General features: G+C 45.1%; 1 protein-coding gene across 1 annotated transcript in view; it reads right to left on the reverse strand.

Moving 5' to 3' along the window:
* Window positions 1-22,219, reverse strand: part of LOC109527811 (SAM and SH3 domain-containing protein 1) — a 122,981-nt gene that overhangs the window by 26,282 nt on the left and 74,480 nt on the right. The window contains exon 2 of the mRNA XM_019889926.1: window positions 1,104-1,232. Within this exon, the coding sequence (XP_019745485.1) occupies window positions 1,104-1,232 (129 nt within the window). The remainder of the gene's footprint in view (window positions 1-1,103; window positions 1,233-22,219) is intronic.

A 22,219-nucleotide genomic window follows, 5' to 3' on the forward strand; every position in this document is an offset into this window, starting at 1 on the left:
GGGGTTGTCTCCCTCTTCTCTCCTCTTGATATTTTGCTGCCAAACTTCGCAAAGTGGTGCGACAGCTGCGGGCTCTCAAATTCACCTCTCCTCCTCTTCATTCCACTCATCCATTCGCCCCAGTCCGCATCCTCCTTCAGGCGCATGCCCCCCCCCCCGATTCATTCCCATTCCCCAGTTTTTTGGATGAGACTGTTTCAAATTATCTTCAGGCAATTTACGATGACTGACAAATATTAGATTTAACCCCCCCAGGCCAGACAGCAAGAACACACCGACAGATGCTTGAACCGTTTCCACTGTCAACGACTTTGATGTGTCGGGAAAAAGGACGCATTCGATAAATCAGCGCCTTGCCCACCCGACCGAATCCACATTGTTGCCACCAAAAACAAGCGCGCCGATGACGGCATGAGTGAAAAGGAAAAGGTGCAAGGTGGCCGATCGACCGTTGCGCTCCGTGAATGCACGTGCGGCATGTGTGAGCAATAACTTGAGTCCGATTGTTGCGTCACGCCATCGGCATCTGGAGGTCGGTCCTCCACACATTTTTGGAGTTTTACCACGGCCCTCAAACTCACAGATCACTTTTTTTTTTTTTTTTTTTAAACTTCATCTCTGCAACACCAACGTGACTTCATCATTTTCCACTTACAAGTAATTCAAGATGGGGGCTTCCCAGCTTCGACAAAACGGGAGGCCAGCCAGCGGGGCTCACGGATGGAACGTGACCATCATCACAAAATCAGAATCATCACTCAATTTTTTTCGGGGGCGGGGCCAGAGCGCTGGAAGCAGTCGATCATCCGTGTACACTTCATTGCACCTCTCGACGTGTCATTGGAGCGGCTCAAGAAACAGGTTTCGATCAACCTGACAGGATCCGCGGTTTTGTTTACATGCGGGCTTTGTGGCGAGAGCACTATGGCGCAAACAACCTTTATGCTACCACTTGCTGCATTCCTTTAAACGTTTGCTTGCAGCTAGGCAACCAAAGAGGTGCCCCACTAGCCTACATCCACGCGAAAAGGGACAAAGACTCCGAGATAGAGACGGCTAAGTGGCTACGCGGCAGAAAGGAGCGACGATGGGTGTTTGTTTACCATGTCCAGCTCTTGGGACACTCGTCTCTTGCGGAGCTCCTCCATACGGTCGCTGACGTCGCTGAAGCAGGTGTTGTAGTATTCCGAGTATTCCTGAGCAAGGTCATCTATGTTGCCCAGGGAACCATCCTGTAGAGAGAAAGAGAAGAAGATGTTTAGCCTCAGAACATCCAGGAAGGAATGGAAAAACGCTGCCATTGCAAAATCTTTTTATAATGCCATTGTTCCTGTTGGATAATCACTTGCACACGCACAATACAAACAGAAACGTTATGAATACATTTGAATAAAAAGGTCAGCGTTGTTTGAACTTTCATTCATTTTTTTTTTTTTTTTTGCCATCTTTGTCAGGCCGCGGTTTGTTTATGGTCCTTATCCCGTTCGAACCCGCATGCCCTTTTCCCTCCTTGGGACGTTGACTGAACCCAAAATCAAAACACAGTCTTCCGCTCGCTGCAGTTCAGATCGCCGCGGTTCCTGTCTTTGTCTGCTGCACTTGCGTTGTGGGTCAAGGGGAGGAAAGGTTTCAACCACTAAGAGCGAAAAGGAACCCGTTGACTACTAGAGGGGTCTGAGTGAAAGGCCAGAGATCAGTTAATGAGAACCTTTTTTGCGTCCTCTGGATCTTTTATTCGTTAGATGGTGGACAGGAAGCATTCTCGAAGTCTGGTCTTGGTAAAAATGTAGGTCACCCTTGCAACGATAGGCCTCGATAAATATTCATCAGCGTTGATCCGGGCGGACAACTAGCATTGAGTCACTTGCGCGAGGGTCCGAACAGTCTCTCTTAGACGTTCTCAACTGGACTCACTATGCGGCTGCCAGGCCGCGGATAAATGGATCACTGTGAGTGGATGTGAGGCTTTGCCAGTGACACATGCAAACACTGGCACGGGGTCTTCTTTCGGAGATGTGTGTGTGTGTGTGTGTGTGTGTGTGTGTGTGTGTGTGTGTGTGTGCATCAGTGTGAGAGAACGCACATTAACTCATTCAGTACCAGCCAATTCTAGACCAAGTCTGAAAAGACGTTTAAAAACGTCTTTGGGAGTGAATGAGTTTTAACATGCAGGAGATTCCAACACAACCCGAAGCAGGCGGAGAGTGACCTGAACAGAACTACTGGAGTATCTACTGAAAATATGCGACTTCATTTCGAGACGAGAATCACTCACGCCGTGATCTGGAGTATTTGAGGGTCACACGTGATTTGCGATGGGACTTCTAAACACACACACAACAAACGTCTCGTTTCGGCTGCTTTCCCATTGGATAACAAAAGCAGTTGCGTCCCAACACATGGTTCCAGCTGACGGACGAATCTCAACAGGGACATTCCCTGAGCAGTTTTGCTCTTCCGAGAAACATATGCTGCGCATGTTTTAGTCGGCTAAAATAACGCAATGTGGTTTTTTTTTTTTTTTCCCTGGTTAGCCGCAGGCAAGTTTCGGGAGGTGTTAATAAGCATGCTGGATTAGCTTGATCATGCCGGCGGAAGTGACGACTCCAGCTGTGCCGCCAACCTCGCCGAACGAAGGGTTTTGAGTGACCATGTCGGGGTTAACGACAACGTTGGCAGTCTTTGATCAACATCTTTAGGTATTGCCTAAAACAACCGCAGCCGGAGCAGTGAACAGCCAAGGTCTGCAAATCTTGGCTCGGCTCCCATTGTATGCTCGGCAACTCCAAATCAAATCTCACACTTGCACTTAAAAGTTGCTGGCGACAAGAGCTTGAGAGAGTCAAACTGCTCGGGATGACGTAAACCGCTCCTCCGCCCTGAGCGAAAAGGGAGGGACCGACTCCCAAGATTGACTTGGAACAATAAAAACAACACCCAAGAACTAACACGTAGGAATGCTTGCGTGTATTGTCAGTCAAGGCGCATGTGTCATCGTCTTGTGAAGGAGGCTGCCAAACTTTTCAACAGATTTATAGCATAAGCAAAGTGCAAGTGGATTCGTCAAGATGTGCGAGCCTCGCTCATAAAAATTGATGACATTATCTCCGCTATAGACTCCATAATACCGCCGCAAAATTTCGGCGAGTGGAAATAGTCAAAAGGCCAAGTCAACTTTCCTCGCTTAATCAATTGGCCACGGAATTCTTCGCATAGCGTTCCAGAGACCGTGAAGGCTTTCCTCGACGGACTGCTTTCCTCTTTCACGGACCGTATCAAAGTGTCCTTGAGCAAGCGACTGAACCCCCCCAGTCGCTCTTGATGTTGCGTCATCAAGTAGGTGAATGAGCTAACGGTGTAAAGCGCTTTCGGTACCCGAGGTAGAAAAGGGTTATATAAGTGACAGCCCATTTACATCTCATTTAGACTGTCCGGCCGGCACACAAGGTCGATTTTTGGTTGCAGTTTGGAAAAACTGCGCTCCAAAATTAACTTCACAGCTCAGTGGTAATCTTCAGATCACTCAACAGTTCTCCTCAAGCTACTCTTGAAGGCATTGCAGAGTTCAAAAAGTACTTTTTTCTTGGACAAGGAAAAAAAATTTTTTAAATCCCCAGGTGCTAAAATCCTAGCGGTAAAACCATAATGCTCGCTCTGGTCAATTCTTTTGGACTTACATTCCTGACAGCGCTGGTGTTGGGTGACGTCGAATGCCGGTATCCGCGGCATTGTTACCCAAATTGGCCTCGCGACTGTTCTCTTTTGGGAAAGGACAATGACAAAGTGTGTACAATGGAGCCGGGTGTCTCAAGTTATGTCAAGAAAACGACAGCCGGCGCGATCACTTTCACACGCTACGTAACTTCGGGACTGGCTCAGCCGGTTAAAATTACCGACAGCTGACTTGTTTTGTGCTGTAACTGTACTCATGTTTTTGTGTGGCGGCGTACGCGCCGTCTGGCATTGGATACACACGAGCTTCAACGTCACCTGACGTAGCGTTAGCATGAAAGTTTAAAAAAAAAAAAAAATAATGAAAATGACATATTTCTATGAATGACGTTATACAAAACCGCGATAAACATTTTTGGGGGGGTTCGACCCGACGCCAGACGATAATTTACAATATCTCGGAAATATTAGAAAGAATTCCACAAAATGCAGTTGACAAACGGTCAAAGAAAAGGAAGAAGACTGAGGAAGGTGAAGCAAGGGGGTCCCGGCCCAGTCCTTTTGAGAGAGCTTCCTGAGGATATCCGTGGCTTGAACCGCAAAGCAGCAAAAGGAAGCCTGCGGGAAGTGAGTGATGAGACCAGTCAAGGGAGGGGCGCTTATCCAGAACTCAGCTGGCTTGGCTACAGTTCACATTCGAGTCTACCAATCAGTGCGGTGATTTTAGCTTGATACCCTGTGCGATTTTCATAGCTAAAAAGTTGTCAGTGGACCAAAAACAACCGCGGCTATCGACGCCTTTCTGTCAGATGCAAGCGTTAAGGAATTTGTGGACTCATGAAAAGAATTCTGCCACTTTTAGGAATAACAACAACAACAACAACAAAAAGGCATCTTTGTTTAAAAGACCACATCAATACTGGCAGAATTTAAGGCAATTTACAATAATTAGATAACATAGCCATCCATTATAGCACAGATGTTAAACTCAAGGCCCGGGGGGCCAGTTTGGGCCCGCCATGTCATTTTATGTGGCCCGCTAAAGCAAATCGTGTGTGTCAACTTCCATGATGCTTGATAATCTGTACCGAATTGACAAATTGTCATGTGTAAGAAATAATGTTGAGATCTGGCTTCCCTGTTTACGCTCACTTGAACAATAATTGAACAAACGACAAACAAATAGTTGACAGATTTCAAAACTCGGAAGCCATAATTTTTTTTTTTCTGTGTGTGTACAAGTCATACGACGTAACTCCAAAGTGGCCCGCGACAAAAATGAATTTGACACCCTTGCAATAGAGGGGTTTACCATTCCGACTAGTACGATATTCACCTGGCAAAACAAAAAAAAAAAAACATTATCGAGTGACGACGCATCCACTAGACCAAACTACGTTGTGTTTACATGGGAGAAATCACATAAGGATAACCTTGTCTGGCACAGCCCAGGGACAATCAATATCCATGTCTCCAGAGCGTGATTATATTCTTGGGTTGACAAAGAAAAAAAAAAAAAAACACACTCACCTACAAGATACGTAATACCACATATCTCTATTCAAACAGAGGATCTCCTCCAGGCAAGAAGGGCTTTTCACAAGGCTTAGGCTGAAGAGATCTCTGACATCATAAACTGGATGAGAGGTTTTTTTTTGGGGGGTTTTTTTGCCTCCGAGGTACGAGCCAAGCAAAAATCTGATGACATTAGTGTTAGCCGTCCAGGTTGTTTGAGTGCAACAGACAGAAAAGTATCATCATTGACTTGTAAAGACGGTAAAATGCATCTTGGTTGACATCACACTTATGGATCTCGCATTCCAACAATCGTCTCGACCGCTCCACTGTAGGAACGTAAACATTTTTGCGCATTTTATAAACGAACAGATAAGAAATGCCGAGGGTTAAACAGTTAGCTGCGGGCCTTGGGGGCAGCTTAGAATTGAACGGTAGGTAAGGGGAAGAGCTTAGCAAGCATGAAGTCAGTTTTCGCAAACGATGGGGATGAACCAAAACTAAATATGTAAGCAACACTGCGATAAATGAGGTTAACACTTTTTCCTTTCTTTAATCCACAATGACAACATCCTGCTTTCAAATGTTTCCATCTCCAAAATGTTGAAACATGCTGCCACGTCGACACGGGTGTCTATTTTCAGTTTTTGCCCGCCAGCAAGATGTTTAAAGCTTGATCAAGACTGCCAAAAAAGATGCCAATTCGCATTTGATATTTGCAAAAACGTACAAAAAGGCTTGGTTGGCTCCTGTCGTGTTTGTGTGTGTGTGTGTGTGTGTGTGTGTGTGTGTGTGTGTGAGAGAGAGCTGGCAACAGACAGAAGAGGAAAAACGTCAAAAAAGACGAGCACATCCTTTGCCGACATGTGCCTCGGGAGTTATAAATCGGAATAAATTGGCTGGATGGGAGACAGGTCTCCCGCCCGGTGTCAAAGGGCAGTACAGCAACAACACCCACCGAGCCCCACTCCCACCCTCTTTCGCAACACAAACATTCACATTTTCAGAGCTAGACCAAAACAAATTAACACCTCGCCTTGACACAGAGCGGAAGTGGCTGCCAACGCATTTGGTCGGCATATCAAATGGATCGGCCGAAACAAGAGAGTAGTGTTTGGCATACAACTACATCGATGTCCTTCATACACAGCCGTGCACGAGTCGTAGTGCCGTTTCAGCTCACAGTTTTCCTACTCGGGCGCTAATGTTGTCCTACTGGTGAGCAGAAATGTCAGTGGAAGGCACTAGTGGTGTCCCACAAGTGTGCCTTAGTAATTCGACTCCAAGACTCCTTTGGTGAGGATGATGCAAACTAGCATGTGGACCATGAGCTAGTCCCACAAGTGTGCCTTAGTAATTTGACTCCCAAGACTCCTTTGATGAGGATGATGCAAACTAGCATGTGGACCATGAGCTGGAAATCAAGCACATCAAATGAATCCTCGTCATAAATTTCTCAAAATCTGTTAAGCATTAACTCAATATCACTGATATCAAGCTTCAGGTGCAGTCATATTTACATATTTGTATACTAGTACGCTCTTTGGCCGAACGAAACGCAAAACTTTGACACACATGTTGGAAAAGCACGACTAGATACTAAATTCTACGAGTTAACATTAAGTGTTTCACTAGTAGTGCACCAATGTCAGCATGTAGCTGTCCAACTAGTGATTACAACCCCCCCCAAAAAGTTAGTAGTACTACTTGTCTTGGTTGTATGCTCTTTGTTCTCACGAGTAGGACAACTGCATGCTCCTCGAACTACACATGATAAGATAAGAAAACGTTTATTAGTCTCACAATGGAGAAATTCCCAATTCACAGCAGCAAAGTTATGAGAGGAAGAAGTAGAAGAACAAAATATAAGAGCTGCTGTAAAGGCAGCCACTCTCCGCGCCAGCTTGAAGTCAAAATAACAAAATAATACAACACATAAGACACAGACAGTCATGCAATCTTAACCACTTTTCTGCATCCTCTGCGTTATATGAAGCAGTTATAGATGAAAAAGGAGAGGATCAAAGTTGTCCTTTCACCAGTGGATCGGGGACGTCATGCTGAAAATGTGCACACGTCTGCTGCAAGCTAAGTTTTGAAAGCATCAACATAAGGTTCTCGTGCTTCACTAGAAGTACTCGTTGTTATTCGTGAGCTGACTTTTACTAGTGGACAAAGAGCAACTAGTACTGGGACATGATGATGATGGATATCAAGCATAAGGAAATGCGAATTCGGGCGCTCTCAACCGCACGTAATCGAGACAACAACTTCAAGACTTAAACGAAACAAAAACAAAAACCTTTAAAAACCAGGAGGGGGGGGGAAATCACACACGCTTGTGAATAGCCACCCCCACGCCACTTTTTTTTTTAACTTACCAGCATCCCCATCACATCGCTCCAAAGTTGTGAGAAACTGTCGGAACCAGCGGCGCTGCCGGCCCTGGGGGACTCCTCCGAGGGGGGTCCGGTCCCCTGGTCGTCTTCCATGTGAGCGTTTTGGTGGTGAGGGGGGGCGGATAATGAACGTGAAACTACAAAAGTTCGGTTAAAAGACCGAAACGTGCGTGTTTACAACACCACCGGCGGAACCCTCCGACGTCACATGGTACGGTCCAAAGATGTCCAAGTCGACATGGCGACGCAATGGACCCTAAAAGAATCTCCGAATTAAGTCGCAGTTAAAACACTTGTTGCTTTGTTTGTTTAAGTTCTCACCGCGAAGTCATGGTGCTCTTTCAAAATTCCCAGGTTAAAAAAAAAAAAACAAGTGTCGAGTGTTTGTTTTCGGAGAAATTCGCAGTCCGACGTCGACTGGTGTAAAAAAAAAATGCAAAGAGTGGCGAAAAGTATCAGAGCAGAGCACACATGCTAGGAAAGTTTGGAGAACAGCGTGAGAGGGAGCGAGAGGGGCTAATCCTCCAAACACTGCACCTCCCTCTGCGCCTTCGGCTCTTCCCATTAGTCTACACTCCCCCACTTCCCCCCCTGCGTCCGTCAGTGGGTCCTTCCCACGCACGCGCACACGCGTCAAGTCCCGCAACGGGACAGTTCATTAGGTACACCTATCAGCGCTCTACAAAGAGAGAATTTGTATTTATTTAAAAATATACAAAAAAACTAAACAAAACAAAAAAAAATGACATAAGACACTGCCCCCACTTATTCAGTCTGTTTATCGTGTATAATATTAAATTTCGTCTCGAAAGTGTTGTAAATATAACACTCCAGATTGACGTTTTGTTACAATCATGGCCCCCACCTCACAAAAAAGGGGCAAGTACATAAAACAACGCTTAAAATGTGTGAAAAGATGCTGGGGGCGTGTCCACTGATTGCACTGAAACCATGCCCCGCTCAGCTGTCAAGCAATCAAATACCACTTGTACCCCCCCCCCGGGAAAAAAAAGGTATCAAGCATCTTTCTCATGCCGATTCGTCATCCATCGATTTCAAATGCTTGTGAACGACGGGTCCTTCTACGACACATCTACAAGTATCATAACAGAAGGAGCAGACCAAAAAAAAGAAAAAAAAAAGAAAAATGTTTACCCGCACATTCTTTCCAGTAGCCATGCAAAAATCATCAAATCCTGCGGTATGAAACTGTGACAAAACACGCACTCTCTCCGCTAAGGAGGTCAGGCTTTAAAAACAGTATCTGTTTTAGTTGCTAGTTTGTTATTATTATTCTTCTTATTTACAATACATGTCACAGGCTTCCACAAGTAGCTAAAGAATCCACGCGTGGACTGGCAACAATGCAAGCGCAAGCGCACCCACACAATTTTACATCCCAGTATTTGATGGACTCGAATTGGGGGCTTTCTCAGTGTTTAAACCTGACACGTGGAATCCGCGCACTTTCGACCGCATGTAATAGAGACAAGAAACTTGACTACTTCCCCCAAAAATGTCACACACGCTTGTGAATACCTCCGCCAAGCACAAACACGAGAATGACGAAGGTACCCTTTTATGTGACCGTGACTTCTTGCCTTCTTGCATGTATAAAAATGAGTCTGAGAGGGACTCAAAGCGTTCAACTCTGACATTCATCATTTTTTCTAAAATCATATATATATATATATATATATATATATATATATATATATATTTTTTTAATGAAATGCAGCTCCCAGGGCAACCTCACCGTCAGCGATGAATTAGCATACAGTTCAAAAGCTGGAGAGCCCATTTAGAATTTCCTCTCGTCTCACAACATGACACCTTGACGTGTGTGTGTGTGTGTGTGTGTGTGTGTGTGTGCTCAGTGTGAAGAAAGGGAGGCTCTCTCCCAAACACACACACACACACACACACACACACACACACACACACACACACACACACACACACACACACGGGCATACAGAGTGGTGTTTGATGAGTCAACAGGCTTGCTCCCCTCCTCATTACCAGTCTGACCTCTCTGTTTGGGCCTATGCAGGTGGGGTGACACTTTCTTGTATTTGGGTTGGGGGGGGTGGGGGCGACTTCATGCCCTTTGGTGTCTTTAAATAAGGGGGAGGGGGCTGCAGTGTAGACTACAGGTCATGTCTGACAAGTTGACGGGCAGTGTAATGATGTCATGGAAACACAGACACACACACACAAAGCCGCCCGTGCCACATCGAGCTGGTAGAGGGGACAAAACCTCGCTTGTGTGACCCTTAAAGTGCCTTTCGAGTCATTTCAAACTTTAGTGACACGGCGCTTTGGCATCAAAATGAAACTCAAATCTGTACGGAAGTAAAGTAGGGTCAGACTGATACCCCTTGATTGTGATAGTGACCCTTGTTGTGGAGGTCAGTGACCCAAGGGATCAAAAATAGTCCCTCGGGGAGGTTTGCGGGGGCTTGTCACGAGGCATGTCGAGAGTGGTGATGAACAGGACAGCAACACTCTCCCCAAGGATTGATTCGATGCATGTACACATTGTACACAGTGTTATTTTTAAAAATGTAAATAGAAATGATGCACATGAGTGGTTACCCTTATCTGCTTCGCATCTACGGGCATGTAACTAGGGTTAGCATTTCCTCATCATTAATTGGGCTCGGTCAAACGGGTCAAAAGCCTGTTAGTCCCGAGGCAACTTCCTCGGAGGCGATATGGACGTCCCAGGAGGCACAAACGCATCCGTGCATATGACCGAGCTTCCCACGCCTCTGAGGCGAGCCAAATTAGCATGACAGCTCATCGTCTGCTCTGTTTGTTTTCAGCTAGGTGGCCAACTCACGAGGACATTTTAGTCCATGGGATTTTTTTACATTAATGTTAGCATGAATCATTCATTATTTTATTCCCATGATAACATTTTAAAGATTGCATTTCGACTGTCCAGCACTACTATTATCATTAGTAGTCGTATTTAGTCGTGTGTGTGCGTGCATATGTAGGTCATGGCTTCTAAACAATCGAATTTCCTAAGATTAGCAATGTTCATAAACTACCGCATTCCATGATATAAGGTGATCTCATCGAAGAATGCTGCCATCTGCTGGTCATAGTTAATTTTATTGATTGATTGATTTATTTATTTTTACTTTCCCAGCTTAATGATCAAATCAGAGCTAGCCAATACTTTTCTTAGCATAAAAATTGATGACATTTCACGACAACAGAATTAAGAGGAGACAATATCAGAGTATTCACAGGTATATATTCTTTATCCTCTGCGAAACAGACAATCTTATTTGACTTCTTGACAGGGGCATGCCCTGCTGTAAAATGATTGGCTGCCTAATCAAGACAGGAAGTTTGAAGTATGAATTATACTGCCCCCACGTGGCCAAGGCACCCGTACTAGAAAAATCTGCACAATGTGCATTGAATTGAATGAGCAAGTATGACAAAAACCTTTTGCTAAGCTTTAGAAATACCAGCTTGTACGTCCTTTTGTGCATCCGTGCCGCATAAACACGACAAAGCAAACTTCTACAAAGCCCCGCATTGCATTGTCACATTCTCCACACGGTGCACACACACACGCCTGCGTGGCCACGTGTTCGCCGATTGTGTTATGCCATTGTGAGTGCGAGAGAGCCCAGATACCGGAGTGCTTCAGTCACCCGCGGCCAAAGGGGGACAGATGTTGTTTTTGGGTGTAAGCGAGATCCCAGAGGTATGAAAGCTGAAATTCTTGAATCGAAATGTGGATGTCGGAAAATGTCCCCCACAGGCAATAATTTTTGGGGAACATCGAGTCATCGCATACGTATTCTCACTTAATACGTCTTTGCCAGCCAATCAAATGTCACACCAACTACTTTGAATGTAAAACTGAGCAATGCGCACTTGAGGAGAACAAGGCCTCGATCAGATTAAAGTTTGTAGCCGCTGGTATGAGATTTAGCAGCAGATTTCCTAAAGTGGTTTCATTCAATTGACTCAACTATGTGCTGACAATCCGTACAGGGAAATCGCACCCCCTGCTGGTGACATGCACATTTGCAGGCCAAAGTGCAGAGAGTTAAAAAAAAATCCTGATGTTATTCATGTCATATTTATGATTAAAAAAATAATAATTTGGCAGACTTCACTCGGACTTCTATTCATTGCCTTTCTCAAGCATCCACATCATGCCGACCGCACGTCCCGCATCTGTTGTACAGACATGAAGAGCACTCGCTCGCTCGTTTAGCGCACACGATAAATCACATCCAAAAATACATTCAAGCCGACTTAATCCACCTCGCAATTACAGAAAACATCCAAATTATACCGAAATGCAGTCACTCGGCACACAACTGTGCCATGTACATCAATTTGTATCGAACAACATGACAGGCTTGATTTAGACCAAGACGCCATCGAGGGCCAGCTATCTGGCCCTGTGAGGACAAATTTGAAATTTGAGCAGGGGTCACCAAATGTCAAATATTAGGCTTCAGGTGTTAAATTCGCATCAATGCTTCTGATTGTGTTGAAACCAGCAGAGAAGTCCTTGCTGGCCCTGACGGCTCACCACCGCCGTCCCCAGACAGGAAGAGCACTTGCTCGCATTTTTTAATGCGTCCTGTAAATCCCATCTGAAAATATTGTTATCCCACATTGATAACTTTTTTTTTGTTTTTGGGAGAGTTTGTGTCTTCGCTCTGCCTTGACTCGGGAGTAAATATGCAAAAAATACGGGCGACGTTGGGTTCTAAATGAGACGTTATGCAAACCCGAGAGCCGCCGCTGGCTGCTGTGTGGCGCGGCCCCCTGTCATTAGTGGTGTATCTCACCCACAAGCGGCAATAACCGACTAACCCCAAAAGACCCTTGATCGCATATGCATCCATTGATTTACAGTCCAACCTATAGTACAGTTGGGCCGTGACACTTAAATGACCCAACCTTAAAAAAAAAAGTCTTCAAGTTGTTTAATACCACTCCCAGTTGACGGGCATTGTCAAAGTAAACATAAAATAAAGAAGTGCTGCCCGACCAAAACATTTTTTTTTTGAGTCAAATGTCAATTAGGGTATTCCAACAATGATTATTATATCCATCAGTTAAAAATATGAATCACAGGCAGAAACGTTGACTGTTTTACATTACTCTGTCATTTACGAATTGTTTAAGACGCAAAATTGGGGTGGGGGATGTTTGTTATTGTCTTACGTGTACATTAGTCTGAAAATTTTGAAAAAATGTCTATTTTTGCTCTTCGAAAGAGAGATAAGATTCAATAATCCAACCCCATAAAGAATTTAAAACAGTCACTTAACTTTGCCTGGATGTCTGCTAGCTTAATGCTAACACGAACACACTTGTTCCCGCTAACGAGTAGCATCTCGAAATCTGTGGGAAAATATGTCGAGGAAGTACAATCAAACCAGATCATGTGATGAAAAACTCATTTGGATTATCTTGGAGAGGAGAAGCACGCTTTTACAACCTCAACCTCCGAAACATGTCAGCCAAAATAATAAACGGAGGCATCCATTACAGGACGACGACAAACCAGTGTGGCAGCGAAAACGCCATCGATCCGTCTGTCTGAAAGAGAGATAAGATTCAATAATCCAACCCCATAAAGAATTTAAAACAGTCACTTAACTTTGCCTGGATGTCTGCTAGCTTAATGCTAACACGAACACACTTGTTCCCGCTAACGAGTAGCATCTCGAAATCTGTGGGAAAATATGTCGAGGAAGTACAATCAAACCAGATCATGTGATGAAAAACTCATTTGGATTATCTTGGAGAGGAGAAGCACGCTTTTACAACCTCAACCTCCGAAACATGTCAGCCAAAATAATAAACGGAGGCATCCATTACAGGACGACGACAAACCAGTGTGGCAGCGAAAACGCCATCGATCAGTCTGTCTGTCACTTTACATCAGCGTCAACCACACACACACACAACACACAAACAAAGTTGCAAGCTCAGCCCAATGCGGCGCTGCGATTTCACAGGAATGCACGCCCCCGCGCTTCAGTTCCAGGCCAGACCGACCCTGCTTACACTGGCAAAATATGAACCCGGTGGCATGGCGTCGAGCCGCAAAAAAACAACCAAACCAAACAAATGTTGTACAATTTTCCTAATTGTGTGTACAAGTTTAATCTGGTAACATATAATTGTCCAAAAATCTCACAAAATGACATCTTCCTTTCGGTCGGCGCTGCATTCGAGTGATTGGTTGCAACTGCTTCATATCCACATAATTACCCCGCGCTGGGTTTTGTCTCATCATTTTTCAGCACAAAAAACGCAAACTTCACCAAATCCATAACATTGTTTCCATAGTAACAGCGAACCGCAAGAACATTCAAAAGAATCTTTCCGATCAAAATAGTTGGATGAAATAATTCCCTCAACTGTTGATGACGTGCACATCATACCGAGAAAATCCAAAGTTGAATCACAGCTCTGTATGAAATATCAAATCCTTGGAACAGAGACAAAAAAACCTAATTAACACACCTTTTCCAACTCGGTTGCCTAACATATGTTGACACACAAACGAGCCGACCAAAAGACGGCGACACACGGAGCCGTCTGTGATCATTAGCGCCGCACGTCTAATTATTGTCCTTCCTGTTTGGCTCTGATGCCGGTCCCAATGCACCGCATAAATGAGCCTTGTCTGCACCAGATCATCCCACCGCCCCATCACCTTGTTGGAAGAGCAGCACTTGTCCACAGCCAAGTCGGCGACTCAGCGAGACCGGAAGTCGTATGCGAGCTAATAGGGCCGGTGAGATTAAATGCAGGTTGACTTTCGGACACAGATGGCCGCGCGCCTGAGATTGGACGGGGAATATCGAGTGGTGACGAAGGTGTGGGATGGAAAAACTGATTCTGCAGGTGTTGGAATAACGCCCTAGAGTTACACCCCCACCCGCAATGGGCGAAAATCCCCAATACAGAAAAATAGAAACACTTTGAGCGCAAAACAAACAATTTCTCGATACCAAGGGTGCTCAATACGTCACTCGCGATTAACCGGTAGCCCGAGAAATGGTCTCAAATTGATTGTGAAGGGGTTTAAGGGGAAGTGGGGAAAGAATAAACACATTTGGGGCCTTTATGGCCGTCGATCATCACGGCCATAAAGGCATGAAAAGGGTTCAGGAATAGTTTGAGTTCCACTCTAAAGGCGACACTGTACATTCATAAGTAGCTTTGGGAAAACACGTTTGCGCAAGATGATCCAGAAAAAAAAAAAAAGATAACTGGATAAACAGATGGCTGCATGCCTGAGATTGGAAGGGGAATATCGAGTGGTGACGAAGCTGTGTTTGAACACATGGAATGGGGAAAAAAATACTGATTCTGCAGTTATTGGAATAACGCCCTAGAGTTGCACACCCACCCCCAATGGGTGGAAATCCTCAATACAGAAAAATAGAAACACTTTGAGGGCAAAACAAACAATTCCTCTATACCAAGGGTGCTCAATACGTCACTCGCGATCGACCGGTAGCCCGAGAAATGGTCTCAAATCGATCGTGAAGGGGTATAGGGGGAAGTAGGGAAAGAATAAAAATCAAGCTGTGTGTGTTATTAAACTGCTAAATTTTTGGGGGAGATAATTTGATATGATAGTTTCTGCATTTGACACGCTGCAAAAGCGCGTCCCGGCAGTGACTTCCTTTTCACAAACTATTATATCTATTTTATTCTTTTGTTCCGTTCATGTTTGGGGCCTTAATGGCCGTCGCTCATCACGGCCATAAAGGCATGTTCATGCAAATAGTTTGAGTTCCACTCTGAAGGCTATACACTCTACATTCATAAGTATCTTTGGGAAAACACGTTTGTGCAAGATGATCCAGAAAAAAAAAATGATAACTGGATAACAGATGGCCCATCGTCAGTTATCATCCAAGACTTTGGAAGGAATGCCTTTCGAGTTCCACTATCAAGTCACCGAGATACGAATAAGTGATAACAGTCCAGAAACCATGACAGACTTCAACAATAGTTTGCTTCAGATGTCGGACAGTCTTGCGATCTTCCAGAAACAAACATCCAGCCCGCAGTGACAAAGCCCCTTTTCATATGTCTTTATCGAAAAAAGAAAAAAGAAATTGGGTTAACAGGGCCTACGGGGGTGGAAAGCCGTATGCAAGCTGCAGCACAAAAACACACCCGTGCTCCGCAGTCAGTCCAGGCGAGACGTCGTTTAAGTTCCAGAGCCGGAGCTCAGTCATAACTTCAACCAGACTTTCGTTTGGTGCGCTTTTACAATACGCGCAAGGAAAAGAGGCCACGTGTGTCGCCGACGGGTTTATAACTTGCGACGGCAAAACAGAAGCCGTCGATTGCGAGGAGCAAAGACTAAAAAGGGAGATCTTGCTTGATGGATGATCGGTGTGGTCCAGAGGGCAAGACCGGAGGAGGAGGTGAGTGGATTTTTACAGTCCACAGCTGGAGCAACAGCTCCCCCTGGGGCAAAAGCTGAGAAAACACTACATTTGGTCATCAAACTCTCACGCCACGACAAATGTTTGGCGTCAAGTTGACCGAGACTGCAGCCGACTGGAAGAACCTTCAAGAATTCAATTTGGTGTAAAAAGCAGACCGCCAATTATTTGCTCCTTCCCCCGCGTGCGCAGACTCTGCTCTCACTTTGGCACTTTTATGTGTTGACCAGCCTTTACTTTTACAACCGCCATTAAACACCCACCTCCGAGTGAGATGTTAATGCACGGCCGTGGCAGGGAAAAAAAAAAAAAAGAATTCAACCAACGATGATTCATTTCAAGCTGGCAGGCTCTCCATCTTTTAACACCTCACTCGAGTCCATAACTGATCCTGACACATGAACAGGTTCGTGGCCACGAGAGCACATGTGGGATGGCGCTTGTTGGCAACTCACACATGCCCACGTACACCCTCACACACACACACACAGTACACACATTCTCGATCCGTGCTCTATTTCTAATGGCGAAACAGCGGTACTTCTACTTACGAACGTCTCCGGGCAGGAGGCAGGGGGACACCCTGAACCGCTTGGCACACAGAGACGAACAACCATCCGCGCTCACAATCACACCTCGGGACAATATGGAGTGTTCAATCAGCCTGCCATGCATGTTTTTGGAATGTGGGAGGAAACCGGAGTACCCGGAGAAAACCCACGCAGGCACGGAGAGAACATGCAAACTGCACACAGGGAGGCCTGAGCCTGGATCGAACCCACGACCTCTGGACTGTGAGGTCGACGCGCTCACCACTCGACTGCCGGGCTAACAAAGGTTTTATTTCAACCGATTCACTTTTTACCCAGTGAGTTATTTTCATCGTTTAGCCCTTCAGTACTCAGAGCCTTCACATCATAATCAAACTGAAATCACCCAAATAAATGTTTGCTTTGTTTTTTTCCCCCCCATAAATATCAATCACATGCAAATGTGCCTAGCCAGTCCTAAAAAATTGAGTAAAAATGCTGCAGTTTTATTTCCGTCTCCCATGTTCCGCATCATATTGAAAGGGCTGGATTACAGCTATTATTCGGGGGGGGGGGGGGGGCGGGCGGGTGGGGGGTGCAAGCTGGCTTCTTTGTGCGGATATAAAACACATTTGTGATGACTGCTGGCTCTGCCGCTTCCCCGGATAGCAGCCGTTGGCTAGCGCGGTGGGCAAACAGGAAAGACTCACGATGTTTCCCAAAAAAAAAAAAAAAAAAAAACACACACATGAAGCGGCATGTCTTACGGATGCGATGGTAAATAAACATATAGGCCTTTGGCGTCAGGAGTGAAGAACAACTTGCCGTCTGAACATTCTCACCTTTCTCAATCCTCGGGCATTTTAACAGCCAGACTTTCATGTTCGAATTATTTGATACTATTTACTATTTTTTTTTGTGTGTGTTCCCTGCGTCCGCATGGAGACTTCTGAAGCTCAATACGTTGCATTGTAACAACATGGAAGCGCCTGACGATAAATCATAGCGAGTCCGGCTTGTTACAGTCAGGAGTCGTTGTGAGGCGCGAGCAGCTGCGCCGACAGCAGGGGAGCGCTGAATTACACTTGCGCATATGGCACCGCTGCAGCGCCAAACCATTCCTCACCCAAAGAGATGTTTCATCACAGAACATCGCAGCGGAACGTGGATCTTTGGGAATCGTAGGAGTACCGCCGATGTTCGGGCGTAAAATAGGAAAGACTTGTCGAGTCTTGGGAAGTCAAAATGAGTCTTTTTACGAGTTTTGGCCGATTAAGGTCCACGTCTGACAATTGATGACTTACTCTCTGATTCGAGTCAAGCCATGTGACTCGAGTCACCAAAATTAGTCGGATTCTGTCCCAAAAAAATCATGGGCTGGAGTTGAACAAGCAACGGCATGGGAATCATGTTGAAGTATCATGCAACTTGTCGAGTCAGATTTAAGATTTTGTGGTTCGACAAGTTGTCTTTATTTATTTATTTATTTATTTTTTAAGTTACTTGGAAAAAAAAAAATTCTTCCTATTATTTACGGAAAATATTTTCAGTATATTTGAAAAATAAATACGGTTGAAATAAATGGACCGGTAACAATTGAACGATCTGAAAAGACCATACCCTCACTCGGTTGTTAGGCAACTATATTCAAATTTTGGTTTTGTCAACAAAAATATCGCATTTTAAATTTTGGCCTGATTGAACGCTCGGAAAATATTCCGTCCTCACTACCGCACCACAACTGAAATGAAATTATCAAACATTCGAATCATTTGGGGGAAATACTTTCCAATCCTTCATTTTATTTGGACCAACCAAATGTTCGAACACTGCTAAACCCTCAGACTTGTCTTCAAAACGTTGACATTTCAGAACCAATATGACAACTTTCCGAAATTGTGTCTGCTGCTTAAAAATCAGCAATGTGAACTATGACACAATCCTCACCAAAGCCGGACCACTTTCCACCTGATATAGTTCTTCACTTTGTGACTATTTGTCCCATTCATTCAAAGTACTCCGACGACTGTGTGGCTCTCCTTGCCCACACACGAGGGCATTACAGTACCTTAATTGCTCCATTTCTTTCCAGGAGGCGGGGAGGGGGCCGAATGAGATCAACGTGCATGCAAACAGTCATTTGCAGTCTAATTGTAGTGACTCTAACCAAACTGTGCCTTGGGGGAGTAAACACTGATTTGCCGAACTGAACGACGCAGGTGTACCAACACAAAAACACACCTTATGGATGTGTGTGTGTGCGCTTCCTCTCTCACAAGGACATTGTTTTTGCACAAAAAGTCCACCGAGGGAACCGCGTCCAACATTTGTATGTGCCCCCCCCCCCACCCCCCTCTTTCTCTATCCCATCCGCTCCCTTGTTCCCAGTCAGCTGGTGGGCCAATCCAGATGTGGTAGGAGGAGGAAGGGGGGGCTGGCGGGGGCAACGGGAAGAGGAGTCGGGACAATGATGTGAAGCAAACAATGCACTCCCTCTGGACGAAAAAGCGCAAACGTGTGTGTGTGTGGGGGGGGGGGCGGGGAGGCGTTAAATGCAAACATGTTGCAGTCAATTTCAGTGCTGCTATTCGTTATGACTGGATATGCAATAACATTACATCATACAAGTTTACATCCAAGTCATGACAACATTACAATATAAGACCAAAGATGACATTCAACCCCTCAGATGTATTCTTTAATCTGATTGGTCGATGAATCGGTCATCAGAGTTTTACAATGCCAAATATCGGAAACGGTACCTGCCTCAAACAAAAATATATATATATAATTTTTGAAAATCCATATAGGTCAGGCCTTATATAGAAAATATTAATCATATTTGACATACACTGGACAAAAGTAGTCCTTCTTAAGGAAACATTCTGACAGTCTGGTGTCATTTAAGGCATCACTCCAAACGATAAGGGGATTGAAAGCGCTCCGAGGTTCCACCACAACGTCGCAGTGTGCCACGAAGAAGGAATGAGTCAGCAAAAAAAAAAAAAAAAAATCCACATTCCCTCACTTCATGCTGAAGAGCTTACAGACCGGCTCAAACATTTTGTCCAGTAACTTTTCAAAAGTTAACACTCACCGCAGCGCAGCTTTGTCCGCCGCCCTTTCCCCGGCCCCGCGTCCCGCGCAGGAGTTCAACCGCCGCCTAACGTGCGTGCGAGCTTTCGGGAGCAACAAGTAGCGCGGCAAACAATGCACGCCAGCCGGAGCGCAGCAACGCGTCAGCAGTGCGGGGACAGACGGGGCCAGTCATCGTCGGGCTGACGCTCACATGGGATGGGGAGTGGAAGACCAGGGAAAGAGGGAGGGGGGGGGGGGGGCTGTTTTGTCGATGCATTTTGGAAGTGGGAGGGATTCTTCTCTTACCAGAAACTGTCTTACATTAAAGTGTATTTAATGAATTGTTTATGCATGTGTGAAAATTTTTAGGGGTGTGGCTAAAGTTTGAAAACATTTTTTTTTAAGTTGTATTTTTTTTTAACCAAAGAGTTCACTTGTGTATGAAATGCGCTATACAAATATAATTGCCTTGCCTTGCAACGAGGCGCTCTAAAGCTGCTGGAGCCTATCCCAGCCGTCTTCGGGCAGTAGGCGGGGACACCCTGAACCGGTTGGCAGCCAATCGCAGGGCACACAGAGACAAACAACCATTAACGCTCACACTCACACCTAGGGACAATTTAGAGTGTTCAATCAGCCTGCCATGGATATTTTGGGAATGTGGGAGGAAACCGGAGTACCCGGAGAAAACCCACGAGGAGAACATGCAAACTCCACACAGGAAGGCCGGAGCTGGAATCGAACCCGATACCTCTGCACTGTGAGGTCGATGTGCTGACCACTCGATCACTGGGCCGCCCTATTTAATTTTGACTTCACTTTTATACCGTCTCTGGACAATGAGGCACTCCTAAATGGCCACGATTGCGGACTATCTAAAGGGAAGATTCAATTTCAGGGTAGCAACAGCGCCGGATATACTGCTGATGTGAACGAAGGCACTGAAGTGCTTACGTATATTGTGAGGGAGGACGTTTTCAGCAATTAGCTTGACAGAAAATTAGAAACTAATCTCTGACTTCATTACCATAAAAGGTGACTGCAGACAAATTGGACATAGAACGCAAATGAGCTGTTCTACGTTCACTTCTGTTTTTACTTTTTTTTTTCTTACTCCAAAACCCTAAATACCAAAGTGTCCCAGACACCGCACTGTATGAGGCAAAAAAAAAAAAAAAAAAGAGAAACCGAATACGTCTCCTCTCAAAGCAATAATTATCTGCGTGAGTCACTCATCGATGAGGTTTTGGGTTCACCTCGGTTTCTTTTGCGAGGGGATAAAAACGAAGGCATTCTGGATGGCTGCGCATCCAAAGGAATCCCTGAGGTCATGGGAGAGGAGGAAGAAATGGAACAACACCAGACATGAAATAAGAGAGGCTAAGTAATCCTCCCCGCCCCGCATCCGATTCCAACTGTGAGGACGAACAGAAAGCGGCAAACAGGAAGTCGCGTTCAGTCACGTTCATTCGAGCCAACTTCTGCGGCTCGGCACCCGCGCGTCCGGATTCAAAAGATTCAAAATTGACTTATAATAAAAGCGAAACGGTGGTATCATAGGCTGATGCAATTCACGTGAATTTCCGCGAACGAAAAGTAGCATCGATGGTTCTGCTGTTAGCAATGCGCTAATTCAGCATCGAAACAGCATCGACGGTCTCGTCAGCCAAAGTTTCAAGCATGCATGTTGTATAAACGACCGCAGCATCCCGCATCCTGTTTAACTCTGCAAGCTGAATTCCATGTAAACGTAAACACACGCGAACACTCTTGGAAAAGGAGGTCAAGTGTTTGGGCAACACCACTTCCTGTTTTGAGGTAAAGCAAAGTACGATGACTTTCACCTCCAGCATCAGTTCACGTTTCAGATTCTATTTACGAGGTGTGAGCTGATGACAAACATTTGAACTCAAAATGCCAAAGAAAAAAAATATTTCTATATATTATATACTTTATATAGCAGTGGTGTCAAATTCATTTTTGTCGCAGGCCACTTTAGAGTTCCCTCGGAGGGCCGTTAAAAGAGTGAAACCGAATAAATGTTTAATCATCACATCGCATTATTACTTGTACACAAAAAAAAAAAAAAAAAAATGATGGCTCACTAGTTTTGAAATCAGTCACGTATTTGTTCAATTATTGCTCAAGTGAGTGTAAACAGAGGAACAGAATTATTGCAAATTGTCACCGTTATTTCGGTACATATTTCAGCAAGGATCACGGAAGTTGACACAGACGATTTGCTTTCTGCGGGCCACATAAAATGATGTGGCGGGCCGGATCTGGCCCCCGGGCCTCGACTTTGACACCTGTGATATATAGACAGAGATTTGTTTCACAGCAATAGAGTTAAATTGAAGTGGAATTTGCAGTGTTAGTTAAGACCTTGACTGAGGGGGGTGGGAGGGGGAATAATGCTTAAGGATCCCTGGACACGACTGCAATTGCAGACCGATCACCTTAACCCTTTCAGGGACAGCGGTTACTACAGTGGACCAGCTTATCATGTTATCAGGGTGCATGAAGGGGTTAAACACACAAACCCGCCCCCCCC

The sequence above is a fragment of the Hippocampus comes genome, unplaced genomic scaffold (assembly GCF_001891065.2).
Source record: "Hippocampus comes isolate QL1 unplaced genomic scaffold, H_comes_QL1_v1.1 scaffold397, whole genome shotgun sequence".
Classification (NCBI taxonomy): Eukaryota; Metazoa; Chordata; class Actinopteri; order Syngnathiformes; family Syngnathidae; genus Hippocampus; species Hippocampus comes.